The sequence below is a fragment of the Gekko japonicus genome, unplaced genomic scaffold (assembly GCF_001447785.1).
Source record: "Gekko japonicus isolate JY-2015 unplaced genomic scaffold, Gekko_japonicus_V1.1 scaffold32, whole genome shotgun sequence".
NCBI lineage: Eukaryota > Metazoa > Chordata > Lepidosauria > Squamata > Gekkonidae > Gekko > Gekko japonicus.
Window position 1 is genome coordinate 2,067,706 of NW_015167527.1, and position 24,937 is coordinate 2,092,642.

The 24,937-nt window shown below is 42.3% G+C and overlaps 2 protein-coding genes across 2 annotated transcripts in view; both read right to left on the bottom strand.

The window, feature by feature from the left end:
• The window catches only part of PLEK2 (pleckstrin 2), a 14,729-nt gene extending 13,005 nt beyond the window's left edge, over positions 1-1,724 (bottom strand). The window contains exon 1 of the mRNA XM_015413283.1: positions 1,662-1,724. Within this exon, the coding sequence (XP_015268769.1) occupies positions 1,662-1,709 (48 nt within the window). The 5' untranslated portion in view covers positions 1,710-1,724. The remainder of the gene's footprint in view (positions 1-1,661) is intronic.
• A 14,035-nt stretch (positions 1,725-15,759) lies between these two features.
• EIF2S1 (eukaryotic translation initiation factor 2 subunit alpha) overlaps positions 15,760-24,937 on the bottom strand; it is an 18,662-nt gene continuing 9,484 nt past the window's right edge. The window contains exons 4-8 of the mRNA XM_015413298.1: positions 24,745-24,896; positions 23,550-23,656; positions 20,394-20,491; positions 19,359-19,502; positions 15,760-16,265 (exon numbers count right to left, since the gene is read on the bottom strand). Coding sequence (XP_015268784.1) covers positions 16,140-16,265; positions 19,359-19,502; positions 20,394-20,491; positions 23,550-23,656; positions 24,745-24,896 — 627 coding nt within the window. The 3' untranslated portion in view covers positions 15,760-16,139. The remainder of the gene's footprint in view (positions 16,266-19,358; positions 19,503-20,393; positions 20,492-23,549; positions 23,657-24,744; positions 24,897-24,937) is intronic.

Sequence of the window (24,937 nt, forward strand, 5' to 3'; positions counted from 1 at the left end):
TCATGGCTGCTGTTACAGTCTGCGGTGATCTGGGATCCCAGGAACGTGAAGTCTGTCACTACTTCCACGACTTCCCCTTCTATTTGCCAAGGAGTGATGGGGCTGGATGCCATGATCTTAGTTTTTTTGATGTTGAGCTTCAAGCCCACTTTTGCGCTCTCCTCTTTTACTCTGATCAAGAGGCTCTTTAGGTCCTCTTCACTTTCTGCCATTAGAGTGGTATCGTCTGCATATCTCAATTTCAATTCAATTCAAAGCCTTTTTTTGGCATATAAATAAAGATACAGTAATCTAAGTACAGAATCATGCAGAGTCTGAGGTTGTTGATCTTTTCCCCAGCAATCTTAATTCCCACTTGTGATTCATCCAGGCCAGCATTTCGCATGATGTACTCTGCATATATATTAAATAAGCAAGGTGACAATATACATCCTTGTCGTACTCTTCCGCACCCAATACATCAAGGCTCTGTGCCCAATACCACCACCGACAGCCTGAGCTTTGCCGACTTTAAACTCAGTTATCGACTGCATTTACCAGTATGTTGATGCTACCCTGCTTTCGCCATCACCACTTAAATGGTTGTTTTAAAACTTTTAAGCTATTATTTATACTGTTGTTTTAGCTGCTGCATTTTATGTAAGCTGCCCTGAGCCTGCTCCGGCGGGGAGGGCGGGGTATAAAATAAATAAATTAATTAATAAATAATAAAAATCTAAATAAGTTACCAACATATCTATTGTTTCTGAGAGCTAGGTCTAAAACTAAGTTTAACTGGAGTAATAAAAAAGATTTATGCATATATTGTACCAGATCAGACATACAGAGAAAAATACATCGGAAAATGAAGTAACAAGGAACAATTGCATGGAAAAAAACAGACACTTGATGGAACATGGGAATTGGAGGGGTGTGTGTGACTTACACCAGAGTTTACCAGAGAGAATACTAAATGCAGTGTCAGACACCAGCAAAAAGAATGGAAGGTAGAGCTGCTGCTTTTATGTTCTTTGGATTATAAATTGATTTGTGAAGGAAAACAGGCTGTACCCCTCTACTCTGCTCAGCTGGTGGTAGCATGATCCTCTGATATAAGGAGCTCAGAGACCCTCTTGTTTTAGAGAAAGCCTCCTTGTGCCAGTCGAGTGGAGGAGGCAGATACAATCCTGTAACAACTTAAGAAGCCTGGTGAGTTTCAGATTTTATGAAAAATTAATTCTCATAACTGCAGCTGGATTTTGAATTTAGAAATCCTCTAACAAGTATCAACACACAGGCTAATAAACTAGAACTGAGAAGTGCAATCTCGTACAGCAAGCAAAACAAGATTGTTCTGTAGCGAGGAGCAGAAATATAAACAGAAAAGTGCTTGAAAAGCTAGGAACAGAAGCAGCAGCCACCAGGAGAGTGAATTCAGGGAAGGAATTTGATCAGCCTGAAGAAGGCAGAGCTGCAAGTTGAAACAAGAGGAAGGGCAGCAAAATGTTAGGGTGGGGCTGCCCATGGCCCAGCTTGCAGATACTGCTACTGGCGCTCAGAAAGCTTCCACATTCAAAAGCAACAGCCAGAATATTTCCTTATTTTGAACATTATTTTGAAGACTGGCACAGTTTAAAGGAGAGGTTGTAAGCTTGACAACACTCAGAGGAAACTGACCATACCTTTTTAACAAGGAAGCCCTCTTTCAGGATTCCACTTCCTTCCTGCATCCTTGCTGTCCAGAGATTAAGTGTGTCTGTTAATAAGAGTGCAAGCAGATGCAAGCCTAACCCTTTGTGCGTAAAGGTTTAAAAGGCAGACTAACTTTTGTTACCCTCCTCTTTCTCTAGTGTGACGTCTATTCCCCTCCCTAGCCAAGAGACAGGAGGTAAATAATGAGCTGGCAGTGGGAAAGCACCTGCCCTTAAAAGAATACAAAACAGGGAAAGTTTAAGAGAGTCATTCAGCTGTAGCACTATTTCACTACAACTCTACCTGTTAGGACCAGCTCATCCAGTGACTCAGGTATCTAATTATACAGCGCAGGAAGGAGGCAGACGTGTTGTAGGTGGAAGCTAAGAATGGAGATGACAATGTTTTGTTCATCAAGGTTTCAGACATTCTGAAGTTGGGTGTATTAACATACTGTTTGCTCTAAAATTTATAACCTCCAGGCTGCATACAGAAAGCACTAATATGCCACTGACTTGGCTTTATCTGCTCATATCCTCTCTCCCTTGGTGGACAGTTTCAAAAGTCACCAATCTGGGTCTCATTTACATGACAGTTGAATCTGAGTAGTTTGTGAAAGTTTGTTTCTTCCCCATCAACCAGAATTCTGAACCAGAATTAAATAGTAGTTTAGAATCCCGGTTTGTCAGGAAAAAAGGAACCTGGTTTGTCCAAGTACCAGCATTTCGACGCCATGACAAAAATGGAGTTAAACTGAAGATTGTGGGAACCACGAAATGTTCACTTGTGTTCTCCATATGAGGTGGCAAGGGAAGGATTGCACAAAAATTATGAACTAGGTTCAGGCCTATCACAAAGCAGCCTCTGCCTGTTTGAACAGAGCTTCAGTGACAAAAGCTCTGGATAACTACATAGAAAAAAATGGTTGTATGAGTAATCTTTTCCTTCACTATAGGGAAGAAAATTATTTGAGCAAAGAAATGGGAATGGAAATTGTATCCCAATAAAGCAGGGTTGTCGAACTCATTTGTTATGAGGGCTGGATCTGACACAAATGCGGTTTTGTTGGGCCAGGCCATGTGTGTTATAAAATGTAATGCCAGGTATCGGAGATATAAACTTTATAAAGGACACAGACAAACACAATTAAAACATTTTAAAACTTTAAATAAAACATGCTTAAAACATTAGCACTCTTGCAATATTTTGTCTATTTAACAGTCTCTGATAACTGACACCTCTTGCTCTGAATTATTGCATCAAAATGTTTGTGCTGTAGCAATCTTGAGTATGCTGTTCAGGTATGTATCTGTAAGCTGCAAACATACTTTTGATTTATTGACATTCATTACAGAAATCTCATGCTCAGTGTTCTGAGCCTAGGACCCAGGGAAAATAATCAAATGGCTGGGCATTGCAACCTTTTGTACATAAGTTGCTTCATATGCTGGTCAAGAACATGAGAAGGCATCCTGACACAGACTGAGGGCCATGTGCTCATCTACAAAACTATACCTTCCCCAAAGAATAACTAAAACTTCCTACAAAGGAAATGTGCTGGGTGAACTTGGTCTGGACACACACTCTCAGCCTAATCCACCTCACTGGCTTGTTGTTATTCCTCCTCTAAAATAGTTCACATTGCTTTATTACTGAGAAAGACTGAATAATGAGGGCATGAATACAGTGAAAAGGGGAACACAGTTGCACCCAGGAGAGCCCTGGCATATAGAGCCCAACAAAACACACACACACTGTAGCAAGGCACACAAAAGCTCATACCTTGAACAAAACCTTGTTGGTCTTAAAGGTGCTTGGTATTTCTCCTGTGCAATTGAGGCAGCAAAGCAAGCTCTCCCTCCTTCCCTCCCTCCCTTCAGGGACAAGCCTCAGCCAGTGGAAGGAAAGAAAGGCTTCCCTTTGTCTCCTGCTGCCTGGCCAGGAAGCAAACTCTGGCTGTTCCCTCCCTCCTCCTGGGAGGAGGAGGGGGAGGAGCCTCACTCAGTTCTTTATCAGACTCTCAGTCGTACAGGACAGATAGATGGCAAGCCTCTCCTGTGAGAGACTGGTAAAGCAAGCTGTGACGTGGCGGCAGCAGCAGAACTACCAAAGGAAACAGCCAGGACTTTGCAGGCTGGATTGGGGCCCTCTGAGGACCTGATCCTGCTTGCGGGCTGCATGTTTGACACCCCTGCAATAATGTTTGTTAGAGCATTTACGCTCTGCAAAGTGTGTGAGCCTTATCAATAGGTATTTTTTATTTTTATTTTTATTTACATTCAATTTATATACCGCTCTAACCCTTAACAGATCTCTGAGCGGTTTACATAGCATCTCCAATTTCACCTAACTAGGGCCACATTGTCTATAGGGTAGTGTCTGCCTACCAGCACCCAGGGCTTTGTTGTTATCCGGCTTCCTCCAGCGGCTTCGGGTATCGGCGTCCTTCTGGTGCCCTTCTGGAGCAGGTCTTTTCCGGGCAGCTTCCTCCGGCAGGCCTTGTTCTGGCGCGTGGCCCCGTGTCAGCTGTAGCCCCGGCTAATGTCCTTGATGGCTCCGCCACGCTGCGCCACACGTCACCGCACTCTCCAAGCCTCTGCCTCTCCGGGCTCTGCCTCTGACATCGCTCCACTGGGCCGCCAGGAACTGCTCCGCCGCTGCTGCCGATACCTCTGCCTCACAAGGAGGAGGGTGCCCCCCGCCACCTAGGGGCAGGTACCCAATTTATCTACTTGCCATTTAATGCTTTTGAACCGCTGGGTGGGTGGGATCTGGGACTAGGTCCGGGAGCTCACCCTGGCCGCGGTGGGTTTCGAACAGCCGTAATGGCTGTTCGTTGATGTTACTTGCAGGCGTTCTTACTGCCTGCGCCACCGCATATTTTTATGTATTCTTTTCAAGGAACAGAATAGTATGGGTAGGCAATCTTCTAAATTGTATTTGTAACTCATCATACATGTTTCTAATGTTTTACATGACCATTCATCAGCACAGAGGCTTTGGGCTCTTCCAGGTCCTGGTTAGAACTATGTTACTGGCCACTAATATAAGATTTACTATGTGATGGCTCTAATTTTAGAGCCTGTGTGCCAATTGTATGTGCATTTCACTCACAGGATTAAAAAAAAATCTAATGGTGAAAACCTAAACAGAATTATGGCATTCTAAATTAATTTATTTCAGTGGACTTCAAAGGGAATCTATTTAGGACTGGACTCAAGGAGAGAAAGGGATCTTTATAGTCAGAATACATGATTTTAAATAGAATGCCTAGAAATAAAAAATTTAAATGGGAAGCATTCATAGTATACCTATTAACACTATGCCTGTTATATTCTGAAATCTAGCATTGTGAGTCACAGGAAAGGAAGCATTAGTCACCGATCACTGCTCCCACATGGCAGCCAAGTTGTGTGCAAACATTATTACAGAGGGTAAAAATGAAGAGATTAGCCCACAGTTGCTTGTTTCATTATGGAAGACTGCTCTAGTATGAAGAGTTATCCCCATATTGTTGTATGTATTTCATAAGAGTCCTCCAATGTAAGGGGGGGCCCAGACACTCACTTGTCTTCCTTTGTGAAGGTGACATCCACCTTATTATGCAGCTTGATTATCCACAAAGGGTTCACATAGTTTCAGCTCCCTGGCCAGTGTCTGAAGTACATAAAGTACAGAAACCCATTGCTTCATTACAAGAAGAAAGAAGCAAAACAGAGCCAAGTCAAAGGACGGATTGTTCCAAAAAATCATACAGAACTTCCCTAAGTGCTGTGCAATTAACAACTTCAGATCTTTATCTGGAAGTGCCTACCATAAAATATAATTACTATTTACCAAAAATATGCCAACACAATACACATAGGTTCGTAATTAAGCACTTGCCTGGTTGCCCATGGTGAGTCAAAATGCCTCTAGATAATCAGGGCAACATTAAGACAGCAGAGACCCAGCAGCCACAGAACTATGCTGCTTTTCCCCAGAAGAAAAGCTCTCTTCCCACTCTGTCTCGTGGCGTGCCCAGACAAGGAGCAGCCACAGTATGCTGCTCTTTTCCATTAGGCTGTTGGTAGGGTTTCTTTCATTGGAGGCAGAAGTCCACTCTGTCCCTGCTCAACCTCTATCTTCTGAGGGCCCTTTTATATGTTACAGTGGATGTGGAAACTGCTGTTTTATGGCATTATGCCAAGCTGTTTCTGTAACATTTGAAGCCACAGTGGCACAGTACCATGGCTACAATAGCAGTAGAAAAGAGCAAGAGTCCAGTAGCTCCTTAAAGACTAACAAAATTTGTGTCAGGGTGTGAGCTTTCATGAGTTAACATCAGAAAATAAGAGAAGTCAATGTTGGATCAGGCCAATGGCCCATCCACTCCAACATACTGTCACACAGTGGCCAAAAATACAAGGTGCCATCAGGAAGTCCAGCAGTGGGGCCAGGACACTAGAAGCCCTCCCACTGTTGCCCCGCCCCCAAGCACCAAGAATACAGTGCATCACCTGCCCCAGCCTGAGAGTTCCTATCTATACCTTGTGGCTAATAGCCATTGATGGACCTCTGCTCCATATGTCGATCCAAATCCCTCTTGAAGCCGCCCATGCTTGTAGTCGCCACCACCTCCTGTGGCAGTGAATTCCATGTGTTAATCACTCTCTGGGTGAAGAAGTACTTCCTTTTATTTGTTTTGACTGCTCAGCAGTTTCATTGAGTGCCCACGAGTTCTTGTACTGGGAGAAAAGTACTTCTTTCTCTACCTGCTCTATCCCATGCATAATCTCAATCATGTCACCCCTCAGTCGTCGTTTCTCCAAGTTAAATAGCCGCAAGCGCTTTAACCTTTCTTCATAGGGAATGTGTTCCAATCCTTATCATTCTAGTTGCCCTTTTCTGCACCTTTTCTAATGCAATAATATCCCTTTTGAGGTGTGGTGACCAGAACTGTACACAGTATTCCAAATGAGGTCGCACCATTGATTTATATAGGGGCATTATGGTATTAGCTGATCTGTTTTCAATACCCCTCCTAATAATCCCCAGCATAGCATTGGCCTTTTTTATTGCAGTCACACACTGTCTCGACATTTTCAGTGAGTTATCTACTACAACTCCAAGATCTCTCTCTTGATCAGTCTCTGCCAGTTCAGACCCCATCAACATGTATTTATATTTAGGATTTTTGGCTCCAATGTGCATCACCTTGCACTTGGCCACATTGAACCCCATTTGCCATGTTGACGCCCACTCGCCCATCCTTGACAGATCCCCTTGGAGTGCCTCACAATCCTCACTGGTTTTCACCACCCTGAACAACTTTGTATCATCCGCAAATTTAGCCACTTCACTGCTTACTCCCAACTCCAAATCATTAATGAACAAGATAAAAAGCAGTGGACCAAGTACTGATCCCTGCGGTACCCCACTGCTTACCACCCTCCACTGAGAAAATTGCCCACCTACACTCACTCTCTGTTTTCTATGAACTAGCCAGTTTTTGATCCATAAAAGGACTTGTCCTTCTATCCCATGATTTTTGAGCTTACTTAGGAGCCTTTGATGAGGAACTTTATCAAAAGCTTTCTGGAAGTCAAGGTAAACAATATCTATTGGATCCCCCTTGTCCACATGTTTGTTCACCCCCTCAAAGAACACTAACAGGTTAGTGAGACAAGATCTTCCCTTACAGAAACCGTGCTGAGTCTGCCTCAATAGGTTTTGTTCATCCATGTGCCTAGAATTCTTTCCTTAATAATGGTTTCCACCAATTTACCCGGTATCGACGTCAGACTGACTGGCCTGTAATTTCCCGGATCTCCTCTGGAACCCTTTTTAAAGATGGGAGTGACATTAGCTACCTTCCAATCCTCAGGAATGGAGGCAGATTTTAAGGAAAGATTACATATCTTTGTCAGGAGATCTACAAGTTCACATTTGAGTTCTTTCAGAACTCTCGGATGTATGCCATCTGGGCCTGGTGATTTTTCAGTTTTTAAGTTGTCTATCAGTTTTAGGACCTCCTCTCTCATCACCTCAATCTGACTCAGGTCTTCCAACACCCCTCCTGAAATCAGTGGTTCTGGAGTGGGCAAGCACTTCTCATCTTCCACAGTGAAGACGGAGGCAAAAAATGCATTTAGCTTCTCAGCCATTTCCCTATCATCCTTCAATACTCCTTTTACCCCTTGGTCGTCCAAGGGCCCCACTGCCTCCCTGGCTGGTTTCCTGTTTCTAATGTATTTGAAGAAAGTTTTATTGTTGGTTTTTACGTTTTTTGCTATATGCTCCTCATATTCCCTTTTTGCCTGCCTGACCTCAGACTTGCATTTTATTTGCCATAGCCTGTGTTCCGTTTTATCAGCCTCACTGTGACTAGCTTTCCACTGCTTAAAGGAATTCTTTTTACTTTTTACAGCCTCCATTACTCTGTTTGTTAACCATGCAGGCTTTTTCCTATACCTGTTTGTGCCTTTCCTAACCTGCGGAATATATATTTTTTGAGCTTCTAGGATCGTAGTTTTAAATAGATCCCAAGCTTCCCCAATTGTTTTGACCCTTTCTACTTTTCCTTTCAGTTTCCTCCCCACGTGTCCCCTCATATCAGAGAAATTACCCCTTTTAAAGTTAAAAATGGTTGTGTGAGTCTTTTTGGCCAATTCTCTATTTGTACAAATGATGAACTCAACAACATTATGATCACTGTTTCCAAGCGGTGCAATCACTTTAAGTTACCTCTTTTAAAGTTAAAAGTGGTTGTGTTGGTCTTTCTGGGCAGCTTCATACTTATACAAATGTTGAACTCAATAACATTATGGTCAGTGTTCCCAAGCGGTGCAATCACTTTTACATCTCTCACCAGGTCTTGAGTGTTACTTAGGACCAAATCAAGGATCGCCTCTCCCCTGGTAGGTTCCGTGACCATCTGCTCCATAGCACAGTCATTTAGAGTGTCTAGAAACTCAATCTCTTTTTCCCGGCTAGAACACATATTGACCCAATCAATGTGTGGGTAGTTAAAATCACCTATTATGACACAGTTATTTCATCTAGCTATCTTTAATTCATTCATCATTTTATAACCCTCCTTTATTTTTTGATCTGGTGGGCGATAAACTCCCAGTGTTAAGCTTCCTTTTCGGCCCACTATTTCAACCCATAGCATTTCCAGAAGCAAATCCAATTCTCTTACCCTCTCAGTCTTAGTGGACTGTATACCTTCTGTGACATACAGAGCCACCCCACCTCCAACCCTTCCCCCTCATCCTTCTGATCTAATTTATAACCAGGAATCACCGTATCCCACTGATTTTCCTCATCCCACCAAATTTCTGAAATACCCACAATGTCTATTTTTTCCTCCAACACCAAGCATTCCAACTCCCCAATTTTACCTCGGAGACTTCTAGCATTTGTATATAAACATCTAATTTCCCAGGCATGTTCCTCCTGCTGCATCGAGACCTTGCCAGGCAGTCCATATCATAAGCCACAATCTCAGTGGACAATTCCCTGTAGAAAAGTAACAGCTACTCCTTCATCTCTTTGAGATGCGCCATCCTGAATCAGAGACTTTTCATCTCTTGTTGGCTTTCCCCCAGTATTCAGTTTAAAAACTGCTCTGCCACCTTTTTGATTTTAAGCACCAGCAGCCTGGTTCCTTCTCTGGACAAGTTGAGACCATCTCTTTTGTACAGCTCCCTCTTATTCCAAAAAGCATCTCAGTGCCTAACAAACTTGAACCCTTCCTCCCTATACCATCGCCTTATCCACACATCGAGACTCCTGATCTGTGCCTCTCTCTCCGGCCCTGCGCGTGGAACAGGTAGCACTTCTGGAGAAGGCTACCTTGGAGGTCCTTGCCTTGAGTCTCCTGCCTAGCAGCCTAAATTTTTCCTCCAGGACCTCACAAATGCATCTCCCCACACCGTTGGTGCCAACATGTACCACGACCACTGGCTCCTCCCCAGCACTGTCTAACAGCCTATCTAGAACACATGTAATGTCCGTTACCTGGTCCGTTCGCACCAGGCAGGCAAGTCTCCATACAGTCAGTACGCGGGTTTGCCACCCAGCTGTCTACCTGCCTAAGGATCAAATCCTCAACTACCAAGCGTCCCCCTCCCTCCCTGCCCAGGGATGGTTCCTTGGTGTGAAAGGATACCCATTCACCAGCTGAAGAAGAGGTCCCTTCTGAGGGCACATTCCCCTTATCCTGAGTACGGTGCCGTTTCCTCTCGAGCTTCATGCTCCCTGACAGCAGCGGGGCTGCCATTTTCAGAGGGGGACATATCTAACAAGCCTGCGAGTCTTCCCCATGCGCCCGACTGTCTCTGCTTCTCCAGGTCAGCCACCTTGACCTCAAGGGTGCAAACTCATTCCCTGAGAACCAGGAGCACCTTGCATGGGGCACACACCCAAGACTTCTGTCCAGTGGGCAGATAATCATACATGTGACACTCCATGCAAAACACTGGATAGTCCCCAACCCCCTGCTGGCATTCTGCCTTCATAATTGCTTAAAAAAAATATATACAATTCCCCTTTTAAAACCCTCCATATTTATGTGGTTCTCCTTGTAGGAGTCTACTTACCTTACTGAGAACCCAAGGAGACTAGGGCCCTGGCTTTCTGGCCCTTCCTGGGCTTCTTACAGAACCCTTTGGCTCATGCCTCTGGCGAGGGGCAGCCTTAAATAGAAGCCTCACCCAGCAGAGGGCGGGGCCAGCTGAGTTCTTCAGCTACAGATAGAATGTGAGTCTATCTGTCCTTATATCTTGGAGAGTAGAGTGATTTCAGATGCCGAATTACCTGCTATTGTCTTTTGGCATCTGAAATCAGTCTACTCTCCAAGATATAAGGACAGATGGACTCACATTCTATCGTACCTGAAGAAGTGAGCCATGACTCATGAAAGCTCATACCCTGCTACAAATTTTGTTAGTCTTTAAGGTGCTACTAGACTCTTGCTTCTGTCTGCTGCTATATACGTATCTTGACCTATGGCCACAATAGGTGCAATATAGGACTGCAAGGGCAAAAGACAGGGAGAACACCAAAGGATGGGGTTGGGGACCTGGCATGTGGAACTAGTAATAGATTGGTGGTGGTGGAAAGTTCTGTCAAGTTGCAGCCAACCTATGGAGACCCCTCATGGGGGTTTCAAGAAAAGAAATGAACATTGCTTACCTCTACATAGCAGCCCTGGTCTTCCTTGGTGGTCTCCTATCCAAATACTAACCAGGGCAGACCCTGCTTAGCTTCTGAGATCTGACAAGAACAGGCTAGTCTGGGCTATCCAGGTCAGGATAGTAACAGGTTACCATTATATGAATTACAAATTTGCTAATAACTATAACACCAGTTATTCTAATATCTAATTTGGACAAACCAGCCTAGGAGGATAAAGCAAAAATCTGTACCCACTCTCCAGGCAGACAACTGTATTATTTTTTTGTCTTGTACTCGGAAAGAAAACTACGGTATTATACTCTTTCAAGATAACATCCGAGAGAAATGGCTTAAAGCATCTTAAGTACTCAATTTCCTTAATGTTGAATATCCCCTTTTTGCCAAGCATAATCACACAGATATGCTTAAATGCAGAATATTTTAGAGCTCGTTAGAGCAAGAGTCTAGTAGCACCTTAAAGACTAACAAAACATAAAAGCCTTTTACACTTTGGGGGGATTGCCTCTGTTAGACTGAAAACAGATTTTGGCTGATAGATTCAGATGTGCGTGCATGCACACACACACAAAAGGATGTTCAGAGGTATTCCCGAAATTTATTGGACCATAAAATATGTAAATTAATGTATCCATGGAAAAACGTGCAAAAATACACATTTAAAGTGTGAAATTTCATTCTAGCTAAAGCATCTTAAAGAGTTTGTATCTCCACACAAACATATGCCACAATGAATCTGTTGATGCTTAAGGTGCTACAAGACTCCATTTTGTTTGGACTCTTGTTGGGGCTCTGAATTTTGGCACAGCTTGACTTTTTTATCATAAGCAACTCCAAGTTTAGTGGTAAACGTAAACACGAACCACAGCACACATGTAGAAGCTTGCATGGATGCAAGACTCAACTTAGACAATGATGTTAGTCTTGTGGGGAAGACAGATATTGTTATACATCTCTTCAGAGCCAGCTGAAAATAGTTTTTGTCCTACAGACCACCCATATTGCGGGAGGGGGAGCTGGCAGTCACCTACCTGTCTGGGAATTCTGTCAGAAGTTGTCTGAGATCCTGTTAAGTTATGTTATTAATAGGTATGCATGAAGACTCCCTTGGAGTCAAAACACCAGCTGCAAACTGTCTTGTGCTTCTCAATCTTCGCAGCAGATTCCCATAGTTATCAGTAGGGACACTTTTGCAGTAGTGACAATTTTCTACCCTAGGATCTATAGAGGGTTTTTTGTCATTCAGTCGCACAGTCGAGTCCAACTCTTTGCGACCCCATGGACCAGCTCCCACCAGGCCTTCCGGTCTTCCGCCGTCCTCTGAAGTTTGCTCAACTTCATGTTCGTTGCATCGATGACACTGTCTAACCATCTCATCCTTTGCCGTCCCCGTCTTCTTTGACCTTCAATCTTTCCCCGCTCCCTTCTAATTTGGTGGCCAAAGTATTTTAGCTTCAGTTTCATTATCTGGCCTTCCAGGGAACAGTCAGGGTTGATTTCTTTTAGGATTGACTGATTTGATCTTCTTGCAGTCCAAGGGACTCTCAAGAGTCTTCTCCAGCACCATAGTTCAAAAAATCTAGTCTTTGGCGCTCGGCCTTCCTTATAGAGGATTAGGGTTTCCATTACTACTTCATCTTGGTGGAGCAATAGGAAGGAGCTTAACTGCACGTGGAGAATTTGTTGGTCACTCCAGGCTGTTGCAAAATTTCTAGTGTAGGACTTCTACATACCACAGCCCACCCCCACCCACTCCAGCCTGCTTCTGTGTCCACTTTCATTCAAGTCATGCTGCACCTTTCTAACTCTCTGAAATACATTCCCCTCTTTCTTTTTTTACAAACTAGAACACCTGTACATTCTACAGTTTGCTCCGCCAGCAGCCCTTTTGGAATCCTAAACATGCACAATTGCAAATTCCCATCTACTACTTTATTTTTTCTCCACTGCCTGCACAGCCTCTACCACAGACAGTCACAGCGCCAAAGAAACAGGGGGGTCAAGTCAGAAGGAAGACATCTCTAGTTACCTCTCAAATAGAAGTAGTAGGCAGAGCTCAGGCAGAGCTTAACCCATACACACGTAACCCATTATGAAGCCTTAAACTTATACAAAGTACAAACCACAACTCTGTTAGAACTGCTCAGAGGAACTGGTGCACAGTATTCCCAGAAAGGACCACGTCAGTTGTAGAATTGTTCCAAAAGCATTCAGTCCATTCTGTCTCAAAAACTTTCACTTTGAAATTGGAGCAGGAAAGACTAATAGTGAAAATTGCCCAATTTCTAGATTCTACTTATGTCTTCGTTTGCCATGCAGCAAACATTGGACACCATTCTCACTTCAGTTCGAGTGGTTTTGATTACAGTGAACACTGCACCAGGTGTCACTGCAGATGCTCCAGGTCAGATGTGAGCCCCAATGAGGAACAGAGAATATGTCAAAAGGATATTGAGTTTCCTTCAATAGCATCAGCCCATGCAACACTAGTACTTGTAGGTAAAAATCTCAACTTCCTTGCATAGCAAAAACTAATTACTTTTTAATTGCTTGCCGATTTCCCCTTCTGATGTACTAAGTATCAACACATTATTATGCAGTTAATTAATTAAAAAGTGACTATAGCTTTGTTATTAGGTGCAGTCCATTTAAGAAAACTGGTAAACTTTCCACAGATTAAATTCAGTGTCTCCAAGGCACTAAACATTGGTGACAGTAATTTTAGCACAGGGAGTACCCAAAATGCATGCATCTTTTTTTTTTTTTTTGCAGATATGTCTAGAATTCTGTAACTCATAGTATTGTACAACTATCTTCCAGCATCAAAAATAACTAAACGATTAATTCACATCATCTAGATTACTGTGTCACATGCAAAGAACCAGGGGAGCGGTGGCACAGAGGATTTATCCTCTGGTTAGTAACATCTTAGCTGAACAGTACGGCTGTCAGTTCTAGCCCCGTGCTGGTGTGAGCTACCAGCCTTGTCCCTAGCTCGCCATCCACCCAGCGGTTCAAAAGCTTCGGCGAGTAGATAAAATGGGTACCACTCCTTAGAGAGGGTGAGCACACCAACCCCCCCCCACCACTGGTGGGGGAGGTGTTAGCTGGCGACCGGAATGCTCAGCTCGCAAGATTGAAAGCCTAAGAAAAAATCTCTTCGACTCCGAGAAGCCTGTAATGGGCCGTACTGGCCAGGCGGTGGCAGTGCGGCACTGCAAGACCTGCAGAAGCTGACATCATCTAGCCAAGCGAAAGTGAATATGCCGACGGAACACGCCTGACCCGCAGCTGAACAAACCCTCGCCGACTGTGAATGTGTGTGATTTAAAAGATATATATGTTGTCCTCCCTTACCCCCATAAATCATTGTTAGTCCCGCGTGAATGAGTAACTGTAAATCGCTCAGAGCCAGCAAGCTCTGCAGGATTGAGCGATTAATAAATTGAAAGATTATTATTATTATTATATTATTTCCTTCTTAGCTTGTTTCCTGCCTTCCAAATAGCTGGATGTTCTCTTCCCACTTTGGTTTATGTAAACTATCCATCTGTCCACAGACCCCTCTTATTCTTTGTTTATCTGAACAAATGTGCAACAGCTTGCTTCCTGTAAGATTAAGGCACTTTAAAAGAAAACCTAAAATAGTCAAAAGTCACCAAGTCTAACATTCCACTGCTACTGACCTCTTCAGTTTTGGAAGTGCCTCCTGTCATACAATCTTTTTAAAACATGAGAGCTAATCTCAAAGATTGACACTGGCCAGTATTTTAATCTGAAACTACTCAATAAATTTATTACAACTGGCCTAAACCTGCAGTGGTAGAAATTGTCAGCTCACTGCCATAAAGGCTGGTGTGGAAGGGGAAGGGATTCCTTGGAATGTGACTTTCGTTTTCTTGCTTGCCTGGGTGATGCTCCCTTATCTGTATGGCTTATTTGTTTGACCTTGGTTCCTGCCTGTAACATCATCCTCTGGGAACGAGGGGTTGTTGAAGACCGTTAGATTCTGGCGGGCCCACTTTTACACTGATTGGCTCTATGCCGCCTTGTGCCCTCCTTTGAACCCTGTATATCTATCTATCTACCCCATGCTTTTTAGCTCAGTCTTAACACAGATTCTGAAGTAGTGACGTTCTGCCAATACTGATCAATAAACTTCTTTTCTAAAGAACCAAGTTGTTGATTCTGCTTGTTGCAGGAGTCTGACAGAAATGAAAATACTGTTAGCACAACTATGTAGCCATTCCAGTTAACACAAGCTATAAGCTACTTGTGTATGTACAAAGCTAATTCTAGTTTAAAAGAGATTTTAAAATTACTAGCTTATTTGACTTAACATGTTTGTGATCCCTATAGGCAAGAAACACTAGGTGGCCAGAACAGACAAGAGTAAGCTTAGGCTGAGTTTATGTGTGCACAGCAGCTGCTCAGTTATTATCACACACATTGAAGACCTTGTGCAAGAGGTGGGTTTTGACAGGACTGTGATGAGCCATTTTTGCAGGAAGCAGGCAGGCACTGATGCATCACCCTCCCTATGAGGGATGCATTCTTCAGAAAACTCCCATTGTAAAATGAATTAGTCACTTATGGTTTGTCTGCTATAGATTAGCATCAACACTTCAATTCCATCCAAAGCTTCTAATATTAAGTTTTAAAAACATCAAGAATCAAGAGGTAAAAGTATGAATTTACTCTTTCTACCCTCAAATCTTAACCATCTGTATTTCAATCATCTCTGCTGTTGCCTGCACTAACTGTGGGCACATAATCAAGACACAGCAGGATTCATCAACTTTTCATCTTCAAAAACTTATTCCCTTTTTCCTCTTCCCTTTGTGCTCCACATCTCTCTTAAGAACATGGAATAAGGAAGAAAAGCAACAAAGAGTTAAGTATCCAAGGAATTTATTGAATATTTGCTTCAGTACAGTCTGTGTAGGAATACTGGGACAATTCCCAGAATCTTCAGTGACAGACTTACTAAAGAATTGCCAATCAAGAGTTGTTAGATATGAAAATATTAAGCAAGGCCTTGAGCCCAATACTTCATCTGGAAGTGGGTATTAAGTCCTCAGAGGAAAGGCACCTTGCTTTTAAGGAAGTCAGCCCAAGTTGCAGCAGATAATTTCTTATTTCTTCAAAATTTGGTCTCATTAAAACTTGAAAGTGTTTTCCAAGTCATTTCTTTCGGAGTTTTCCATACCAGCCATTTTGCGAATCAAGGTGTCTTCACTGGTGTGGTGGCATCTATAACTTGCCACCCTCTGTTCCTCCTAAGCCAGTTAGTCTTCAGTTTTTGCCTCCATCTCCTCAGCATCATCATCTCCATCCACTTCAGCATTTTCACGCTCCAGCCTTTCCAGCTGTCTTGCAAGCTCAGTTTCATCAGTATCAGTGACGACTTTGGGCTGAAAAGTTACACAGATATGAACAACATTTAGCTTACAGGGTGACCAACAAGCTACTCAACCAGATGCACTTGCACCTAAAATACAAACACTAACAATAGTGGTGTATCAGCCTAGCAGGCAGCCACACCAGTGGCAGTATTTAGTGACACTGCACCAGAAAAGATGTTTAGCCAGATTATAAAACAGGTCTCTTGCCAAAATACTGACTTAACTGCTTTGCAGCTGACAGTCTCAGTAATTCTTGTATTCTTTACAAGGTGGATAAACACAAACTAGATGAAGGCAGTGTTTTGGGTAATACAGTGAGATCTGATTGCTTCAAATAGGGTTAATTAAAATAGTAAGTCAAACACTATTGACAGGACTACAATCAACCACACATGAGACAATGTGAAGTTGACATTAATGGGAAAAATCATAGAAAAGGAAAATTGTTATATTTGTGATTTCAACTCAAAGTATTTGTCTGAGAACAGATCCCAGCTCTCTGGCACAGAGAGGTCCAAGCTCCTCATGATGAAATATTAAGCTGCAAAAGGTCCATTTTTCCTTCAAACATTGAATTCAGCCTTGGATGTGGAATGTTTAGAAAGCAAACTAAATTTCAAAATAAAAAGAATTTCTAGACAGATACTGCAGGTAGGTATGAGGGTTTAAAGCAAAGTCCAGTCACAAAACATATCTTATTCCTTCTAGTAAGACCAACTAAAATGAGAAAAAATACTGTGCAATTTTTCAGATTCTCCAGAACTTCACATATAGTTGGAAATTTATAGGGGAGGGCAGAGAAATGGGGGGGGGGGAGATGTTCAGGTCTTGATTCTACTTAAGATACAGGCAATGTGCCACAGCTTGAAATTTTTTAATGCCCCCACCTTCCCTTTTAACTTCCAGACGAATGAAAACTTCTTGGAGAACTCAAAGGTTGCACAATTTCTAGAGTTTCTCTACTTGCACAGAAAAAAAAAATGTCATTTCTAATAAAGGGAAGATTCAAAATCAGTTCCCTTTTGACAACATATTTGTCCTCATGCAATCAGCCTGCATATTTCATTAACATGTTAACTTTCCCAGTTACACTATGTGTAATTATGAGCATGTGAGACTCCATAGGAGCTAGAACTGCACAACACCCCCTGCTGGGAAAAGTCAGCAACTTGAAAACTAGTCAGAGTAGAGCGAGTCATTTTATGTACAGTAACCTCTTCTTTTGCATACTGTTTTATTACAAACTAAATTTAACTAGGTACACCTACAGGGGAGGAGGGGAAGAAGGATGTTCTGATTTCAAGGCTCTGAGCAGCAGCAGCAGAATTTAAAGTTAAGGAGTGTAGTTCTCCGGAGTCAACACATTCCTAGAGACTCAACTGGTTTCCAGATGTTTAGCCTGGAGAGTGATGCCAGAATAGTGGAAAGGGACACTGTAATGGTATAGTACAGTATAGGATGCTTAAGGAGCCACACCATTTTGAAGTAAAGGTTATCCAGAATTCAGCATGGGACTGCAACGTTCTGAAGCAAGAAACAACATGCTGGATCTGAAGTACTGTAGCAAAGCTCCCCAGAAGGAACAAAACTTTTCCCATGTCCCAATTAGCCCCAAAATGCACTGGGGGAGGGGGATCCTCAGGTATAGTGGGGGACGGGCAAAATGGGATCTGTAATTGGCAAGGAGAATCAGCAAAAATCATGTCACCAATATCTCCTTGTTTGGTCAAACAAAATGCCCTCTGTTAGTGGACAATGACCTTTGGATACAACCCATTTTTTTAAAACTAGGAAGCATTTAGCAATTTTAGAATTGTAGAGCTGTGCAAGGTCTCTGTCTCCCCTTTAAAATAAGAGCTGTAGTGTTAGGATGCAAGTCAATTGGCTTAACATCAACTGACAGATGCTGCCTTTCATTTTCAATTGCATCATGCCCATTACCCAATAGCAAGATCGCCTCACTCTGCAACCCTCTAGGAGACATTACAAACTATTACCACATCTACAAACTGACATACTAGTCCTGCAATAGTTCTAGGATAAAAACCATTAAAAGTTATAGTTATAATGCTGTGCAAATGTGAGAATAGTTTCGATGTTAATTTCAAGCGTTTCACCACTGTTAACTTCACACATGATCAATCCCGTGGCCTCATATGGTGCAGCAGCATGGGGAGGTACAATCAGCACTGGGGCTCAATTATTCTCCCCCCACCCCTCCTCCACAGGCACACAGGCTTGCAATTACTTTCCATAGAAGCACACAGGAAGTAATGTGGGGATTATGTTGGAACAGACAGCTAACATGTAGCCAAAGATCAGTTGAGGAATTTTTTAAAAAATGGACAAGAAAGGCAGGAAAATCCTGTTTTGTGAGATCTACTCACAGTTCTTAGATGCAAGATGGAGGTGAACATCAGAAAATGAACAAATTTAGACTCCAGTGGCACGTTTAAGATCCACAAAGGCTTATTCAAGGTGTGAACTTTCATGTGCATGCACACTTTTTCAAATACATTGAAATGGAAGGTGGAGTTCAAACAGAGGCTGAACAGCAAATTAACATGTAAAATGATGATGATTTAAGATATGCAAAGACAAAACTAAATGACAAGCTAAGGTTATAAGGTCAACAGTTGTTTTGCTTTAATTAAGGGGGAAAGGGTAGTAAAGCAATAAATATGACAAAATAGAGGATAAATGTGTAAAGGTATATTTTCTCATTCTAATCTACTTTCCATTCCAATGTCTTTGAAAAAGTGTGCATGCACAGGAAAGTTCACACCTTGAATAAACTGTTGATCTTAAAGGTGCCACTGTGGACTCAAACTTTGTTCTACTGCTTCAGACCAACACGGCTGACCACTTGGATCTATCAGAAAATGAAGCCCACCTGGTTCTACATGGGGTTAAATCTTCCTAGATGATCCAACATCAGGCCACCAACAAAGATAAAAGTATGAGACTGGGTGAAGCATATGCCCCCCCTTACATGGGTTCTGTGGTCTTGAGAAGTTGGAAGGACATGAAAGTGGTACCTCCATAACCTACCAAAATTGTTGAGATCAGACATTATTTTTTAGGCAAACAAAAGGTTCTTACTTCCATCTGCACATTGAACACTCCCCTCTTCTCTTCAATCTTCTCCTTGATGACAGCCATGGCTTGGCTGAGGACAGAAAGACCTTCAGTCCTCTCCAGTGTTGTAGTAGTCATAACGTATCGTGGAGGAGCTATCAAATTTATCTACAAGAAGGGTGAGGTGATAATGGCAGACTTAAATGTCTCAAAGAAAAACAAGCCAGTGTTGATGCATTTGCTTAAACTATCATAGAGAATGATTGCACACTTAAAGAAGTACTAAAAGATGAGCATTTAAAGTTACAAGTTAAAAGTGACAGCGCCTTCTCATTTTCCATGTTAAGGAAATGATCTGTGAGGAAAAGTTTTCAGGTTTGCAGCTAAACAGATGGAAGCACAAAAGCCATGTGCATCCAGCCATTATGCAACTTGCAGAGAAAGTGAAATGGACAATAGATGGGATGTGCTTTCTGGTACACTGAAGTGCCACCTACTCTTAGACAGGCTTGGAAAACAATTTATCCGAAACAGATCCTAATCTCTTTGGGGGAGAGGGAATCTGTGGGAATGTAATTGCCACTTGGGTAAGAGGACAGAACCAACATTATCTGTGCTAAAAAGCAGCCAAGCGGATTAAATGGTTTCTACTACATTTCTCACTAATATTCTACAGACAGGTAGCATGTGACCCAGACAGGCTTTTCTGTGTAAATATTAGTTATTTTGGCCTTACTCATATGGTAATTTGGAATTACTAAGAGGTCACAGCAGCAGGCTTGTAAGCAATGCTGATAAGGCAGCTGCTCACCTTGCCCTGGTTGCACATGTATACACCACCTGCTGTGAGTCCATGAGCAACTGGTTTCTGTGTTTCTACAGGCAAGTAGGAGAGAGAAGAGCATGCACAGCCAATGTAATGCTGCGCAACAATCCCAAGTTATGCCTCTTCCAACTACTGGGGGCAGCTGCTACTTGCCACTAGTGACCAGACAAAAGCTAAATAACTCAGCATACTCCCAGTATCAGAGCAGGACCCACATCAGTGATGCCACTTACTTTGATGGGCATGCTCTCTGTAGAACAGCTCAGGCCAGCTCTCAGAGCTTCTTTCACTGCATCAATACCCTCATAACCATAGCAGGCAACTTCAATATCTAAAGAGACCACAATTGGATTTCATTAAAATCTCTATACATACAATACAGTAAGCGACACTAGAAATTACCACTCAGCTATACACAGTCCAACTGCAAGGACCAATCCCAGTAATCAGTTTAAGTTAACAAGTAGGCCTGATAATATAAAACAAAGATCAGGGAAACTGAATCCTGCTTCATTGAATGGAAGCTGCATTCTCTTTAAAGAAATCCTCTTTAAAGCAAGTAAGCGTCACTGACTAAAATGGGACTTTCTGAGTAGACTTGCTTAGGCTTGCTCCCGTTATATTAAGAAATTTATATACAAATGGAAGCTAGCAAACAACCATTCACAGAAACATAATTGTTCTATTCTAAATTCATGCCTTCTTACAAAATTCATCCCCAAAAGGGCTCATATGTATGGTCAGGATTCTTCCAAATAGAAATGCACAGCAACCAGAAGGTAGCAAGAATACTTGCACAGAAATTGAGTCAATCATGCCCCTTTCCTCCAATAGCAAACAGCCCTCACTACAAACCCTATGCATTTGACAATTGGCATTTCCAGCCACCACTACCTCCTCTTTCCACCAGTCCAGTATTCTTTATCTATTCCACCCTTGGCCCTCTTCTTCCTGTACTCTTCTTTTCCTAGGTCACCCAATTCTGTTTCCTGCTCCCCTAATTTTCTCAAGCCCACTCTTGGCCTTCTATTTATGCCAACCCTTAGTTTCTTTTGACTGAAATCTTCTGTCTTCCCAACTCCTCCAAGCTTCTGTGAAACTGCAGTAAAACGGTTATCCAGGGACCAAACCATACATCTTCAAGTAAACACAGGTGTTTTTGGTGAATTTTTTTACTTGCCAGAATCATTATTTCAGAGATACAGTTTCTCATTAATCTTTCCACAACCATGGCAAGTACTAACCCCCCCCCACCTTTAGGAAGAATTTGGAAATATGGTAACCATCCCTATTTTAAGAAGAAAAGATTGGATTTATACCCCACCCGTCACTACCCGAAGGAGTCTCAGAGCAGCTTACAATCCCCTTCCCTCCCCTGAGAGGTAGGTAGGGCTGAGAGAGCTCTCTCTAGAACTGCCCTTGAAAGAACTTATGACTGACCCAGGGTCACACCAGCAGCTGCATGTGGCAGTGGGGAATCAAACCCAGTTCTCCCAGATTAGAGTCCGTGCTCTTGACCACTACACCAAACTGGCTCTCTTTCCTCCGATAGCAAACAGCTCTCAGTACAAAAACTTTAGTAGGTAATCAGTAGTAATCACATTACCTGAAATTTGAATGACAATGTTATCTCCAGACTTATTTAGTAAGAGGGAGATATTCTTATCAAAGCTGAGAGCTACAAAGTCTCTGCATCCTACTTGTAACCTGTTGATTCACCAAGCAACACCCCTTTCTGGTATTAATTGTGAAGCTGCAGACATGTCAGGATTAGCCTCAACCTGCCTGCCACCCAAATTCCTAATGATATGTAACATCCAACTAGTAACTGCAGCAGAAGACTGATCTTACATAACATCATTATTAGCCTTGAACTAATCATACACATTGTGTAAAATTTTATGGAAATTCCAGCATTTCCTTAAGAAATGTTAAAATCTGATTTAACTATGAATGTAAAACAAACACTTCTAAATAATTTTAACACAATCCAACCAAACAGCTTGATTTTGTCATTTCATCCAGTATTTGTACCACACTTGAAGCTAAAATGAAATAAAGTAATTCTTGGGGGTTGTCACGCTTAGGAGAAAGGCAGGTATATAAATAGCCTAAATAAGCTGTAGAAGTCCTGCCTGGCTCCAGCAGATCCTTGCCAGCAGGGGGACTTGTGTACGCTCCCACAGTTCTGGTTTGTCCTGGGGTCAGCCTATGGAAGTTTCACCCTTCTGGAACTCCCATGGGATCTGAGTAATTCCGGTGGAAAGCTGTCTCCACCCCACATCCCAGCGGCAACTCATCTCCTTGCTTCCCCACCCCTGGCTCAAGGCTGCATCCCAGCTACTCATCAGCTAGTTAGGGCCAGTCTCTATTAGGCTTTCTCTTAAAAGGCACTTTGGTGCACAAGCACTGAAACAGGGTCCCCGGCATCCCTCCCTGGCAATGTATAATTTGTACTACAACAGGCTCACTTTCACTCACAGTATTGCTTATAAGTGCTTTTTCTACATATACACATTAAGTTGCTGTTTCTACAAGATATCAAAAACTCTAGAAAACAGACTAAATCTTTTTGCAGTAGTAGGTTCAAGCCACTGTGAAATTCATACCCTACTTGTCACCTCTTATCAGCACTCTGTCTCAGTTCCCTGCTTCCTCTGCCTTTTTCTTCAAGCTTCCTTTACCTTCCCTAACTTTGTGCTACCGATTCTCAGTCCACAGCCAACTCCTTTAGCCACTTTGCTGCCTGTCTCCCTGTCTCTTCACTTACCTACCTTATGGGATCTCTTTCTATTTTCAGCCTGCCCTACACGCAGCTACTATCCTCAGGAGCAGCAGTCTTCAACCTATCCAGATCCAGTATCCACCTTTAGACATGCAAGGGGCCCAGTGAACTACAAAACAATGATCAGAAGTCATGCAAGATCATAGCCACATTTCCACATCTTGCTGGCTCCTCCAGAATTTCATAGGACTTGATGGGCTGTGGGCTGGTCTGCTCATACATCAAAGAGGTTTACAGGGGACCACTGACTGAGAGAAAGGGGCAAGACCTCTGCCCATCCATCACAGCCCCGTTCCCAAAAAGGAAATCAGAATAAAGCTAAATAAAATGTATGGCTTTTTGCCTGAGGCTTAAACTCCAAGAAGAGTGCAAGTGTTTGCTAGAAGTATTTCTAATCTGATAAAACACCATTTCAAATTACTGGTTCAATGTTAAGCAAGTCAGAAACCTGTAATTTAGCTAATATATCTAAAATACTATGTAGCAAACAGCAGAACTCAGGTCTTCTGAGGTAAAAAAAAGTAAGCCATTTTGTTTATTGCCAGAATGTTTGTCCATAAAACAGTATGAGCTTGTTCTAAATAATTTTGATTGTGGGACCTACCAGCTCGAATTTTGACTGCTTGTGGAGTAAGACGCCTATTAATATTGTCAATTAGCACACGCTTCTCATCTTCTGTCAAGTCTAGCCCATCAAGGATGGCGGGATCCCTAGATTAAACAGATGTCATAAATGTTTACCATTATTCCTTAAATATATAATATAGCTTTCCAGAAACTACAGAAATCATGTGTGGTGCAAAGAAAAAGACAAAAAGAGTTGTTAGTTCATCCTTTTAAACACTAGGGAACAACAAAACAACCTTGAGAGAAAGAGAAATATAGTCTTAACTATGAAATTGGTGTTCTTATCAGTGGCATCAACCCCCTTTAAAAAAGCAAACAGCTCTGAAGTATTGCTGTAATAATAGTAATTGAAGCAGGTTCTCTAAATTCCCAGCTTTCATTAAAAAACAAAGTCTCTAGCTCCTTTCCTTGCAGAGATATGCCTTTTGTCTTTTATCTCACCATGGGAAAAAGCTAAAGACTTACTCCTTTAAAAATCAATGCTGGGAATTCAGAAAACCTGCTTAAACTATAATTATTTAACTATAATTATTTAACTTACAATGCTATAGCATTCTAGCAATTTAAAAAATTGAAATAACTGTCTGTGGGGGAGGTAGTGGTTTAACAACTATGACAGTCCAGTCATTGAAAAATGGGCCAGAGGTGGGTGGGAACGGGCAAGACAAAGAAAGCCAAGAGAAACATCATGCACTAGGAAAAAAACCCTCAAAATCAGCTTCCACAAAAAGATCGGGGTAAAAGTGGTTGCAAAAGAGCTGTGCGAAAAAACAGAGGAGGGGGAGGAAACCAAAGTGAAAACTAAGGGTACTAAAGAATGTGCGGAAATCAGGGAATAAACCAAAGAGACAAAAGAAGCACATGAGAAAAAGCACTATAACAATTTGGGCTGCATAACCAGTTTTCTTCATGACAGTCTTACTCCAGCCTTGGTATCAGGTTACAATGCGACTAGCACAAGTAGTAATGATATGTCTTAACCCCAGCACTGCAAGTTATTAACTAGACATAGTGGTGGTGGGGAGCCTGTCCTTTTAAGCTACCATTTTAAAGGCAGCTTGCTACGCACACATTTTTAGTGAGAAAAAAATATCTGGGCATATAAATGAATAACTTATCCTAGCTCTTTGAGAGGAGGCAGAACACAAGCTGGGAAAGCTGTATATACTTACGAAACTGCATGCTTGAAGGCATCGTAGGCACCATATCCAGGCCTTTTATATTTGTCATCAAACACCCAAGCAGTTCTCTGGAACAGGCTCTCCAGCTGCTCATCCTTTGTGTATTCCAAAACTTCAGCAACATGGCGAAGGATACTATAAACCTATGGCATAAGCATCAGTAATAAAAGCACAAGCGGGGGGG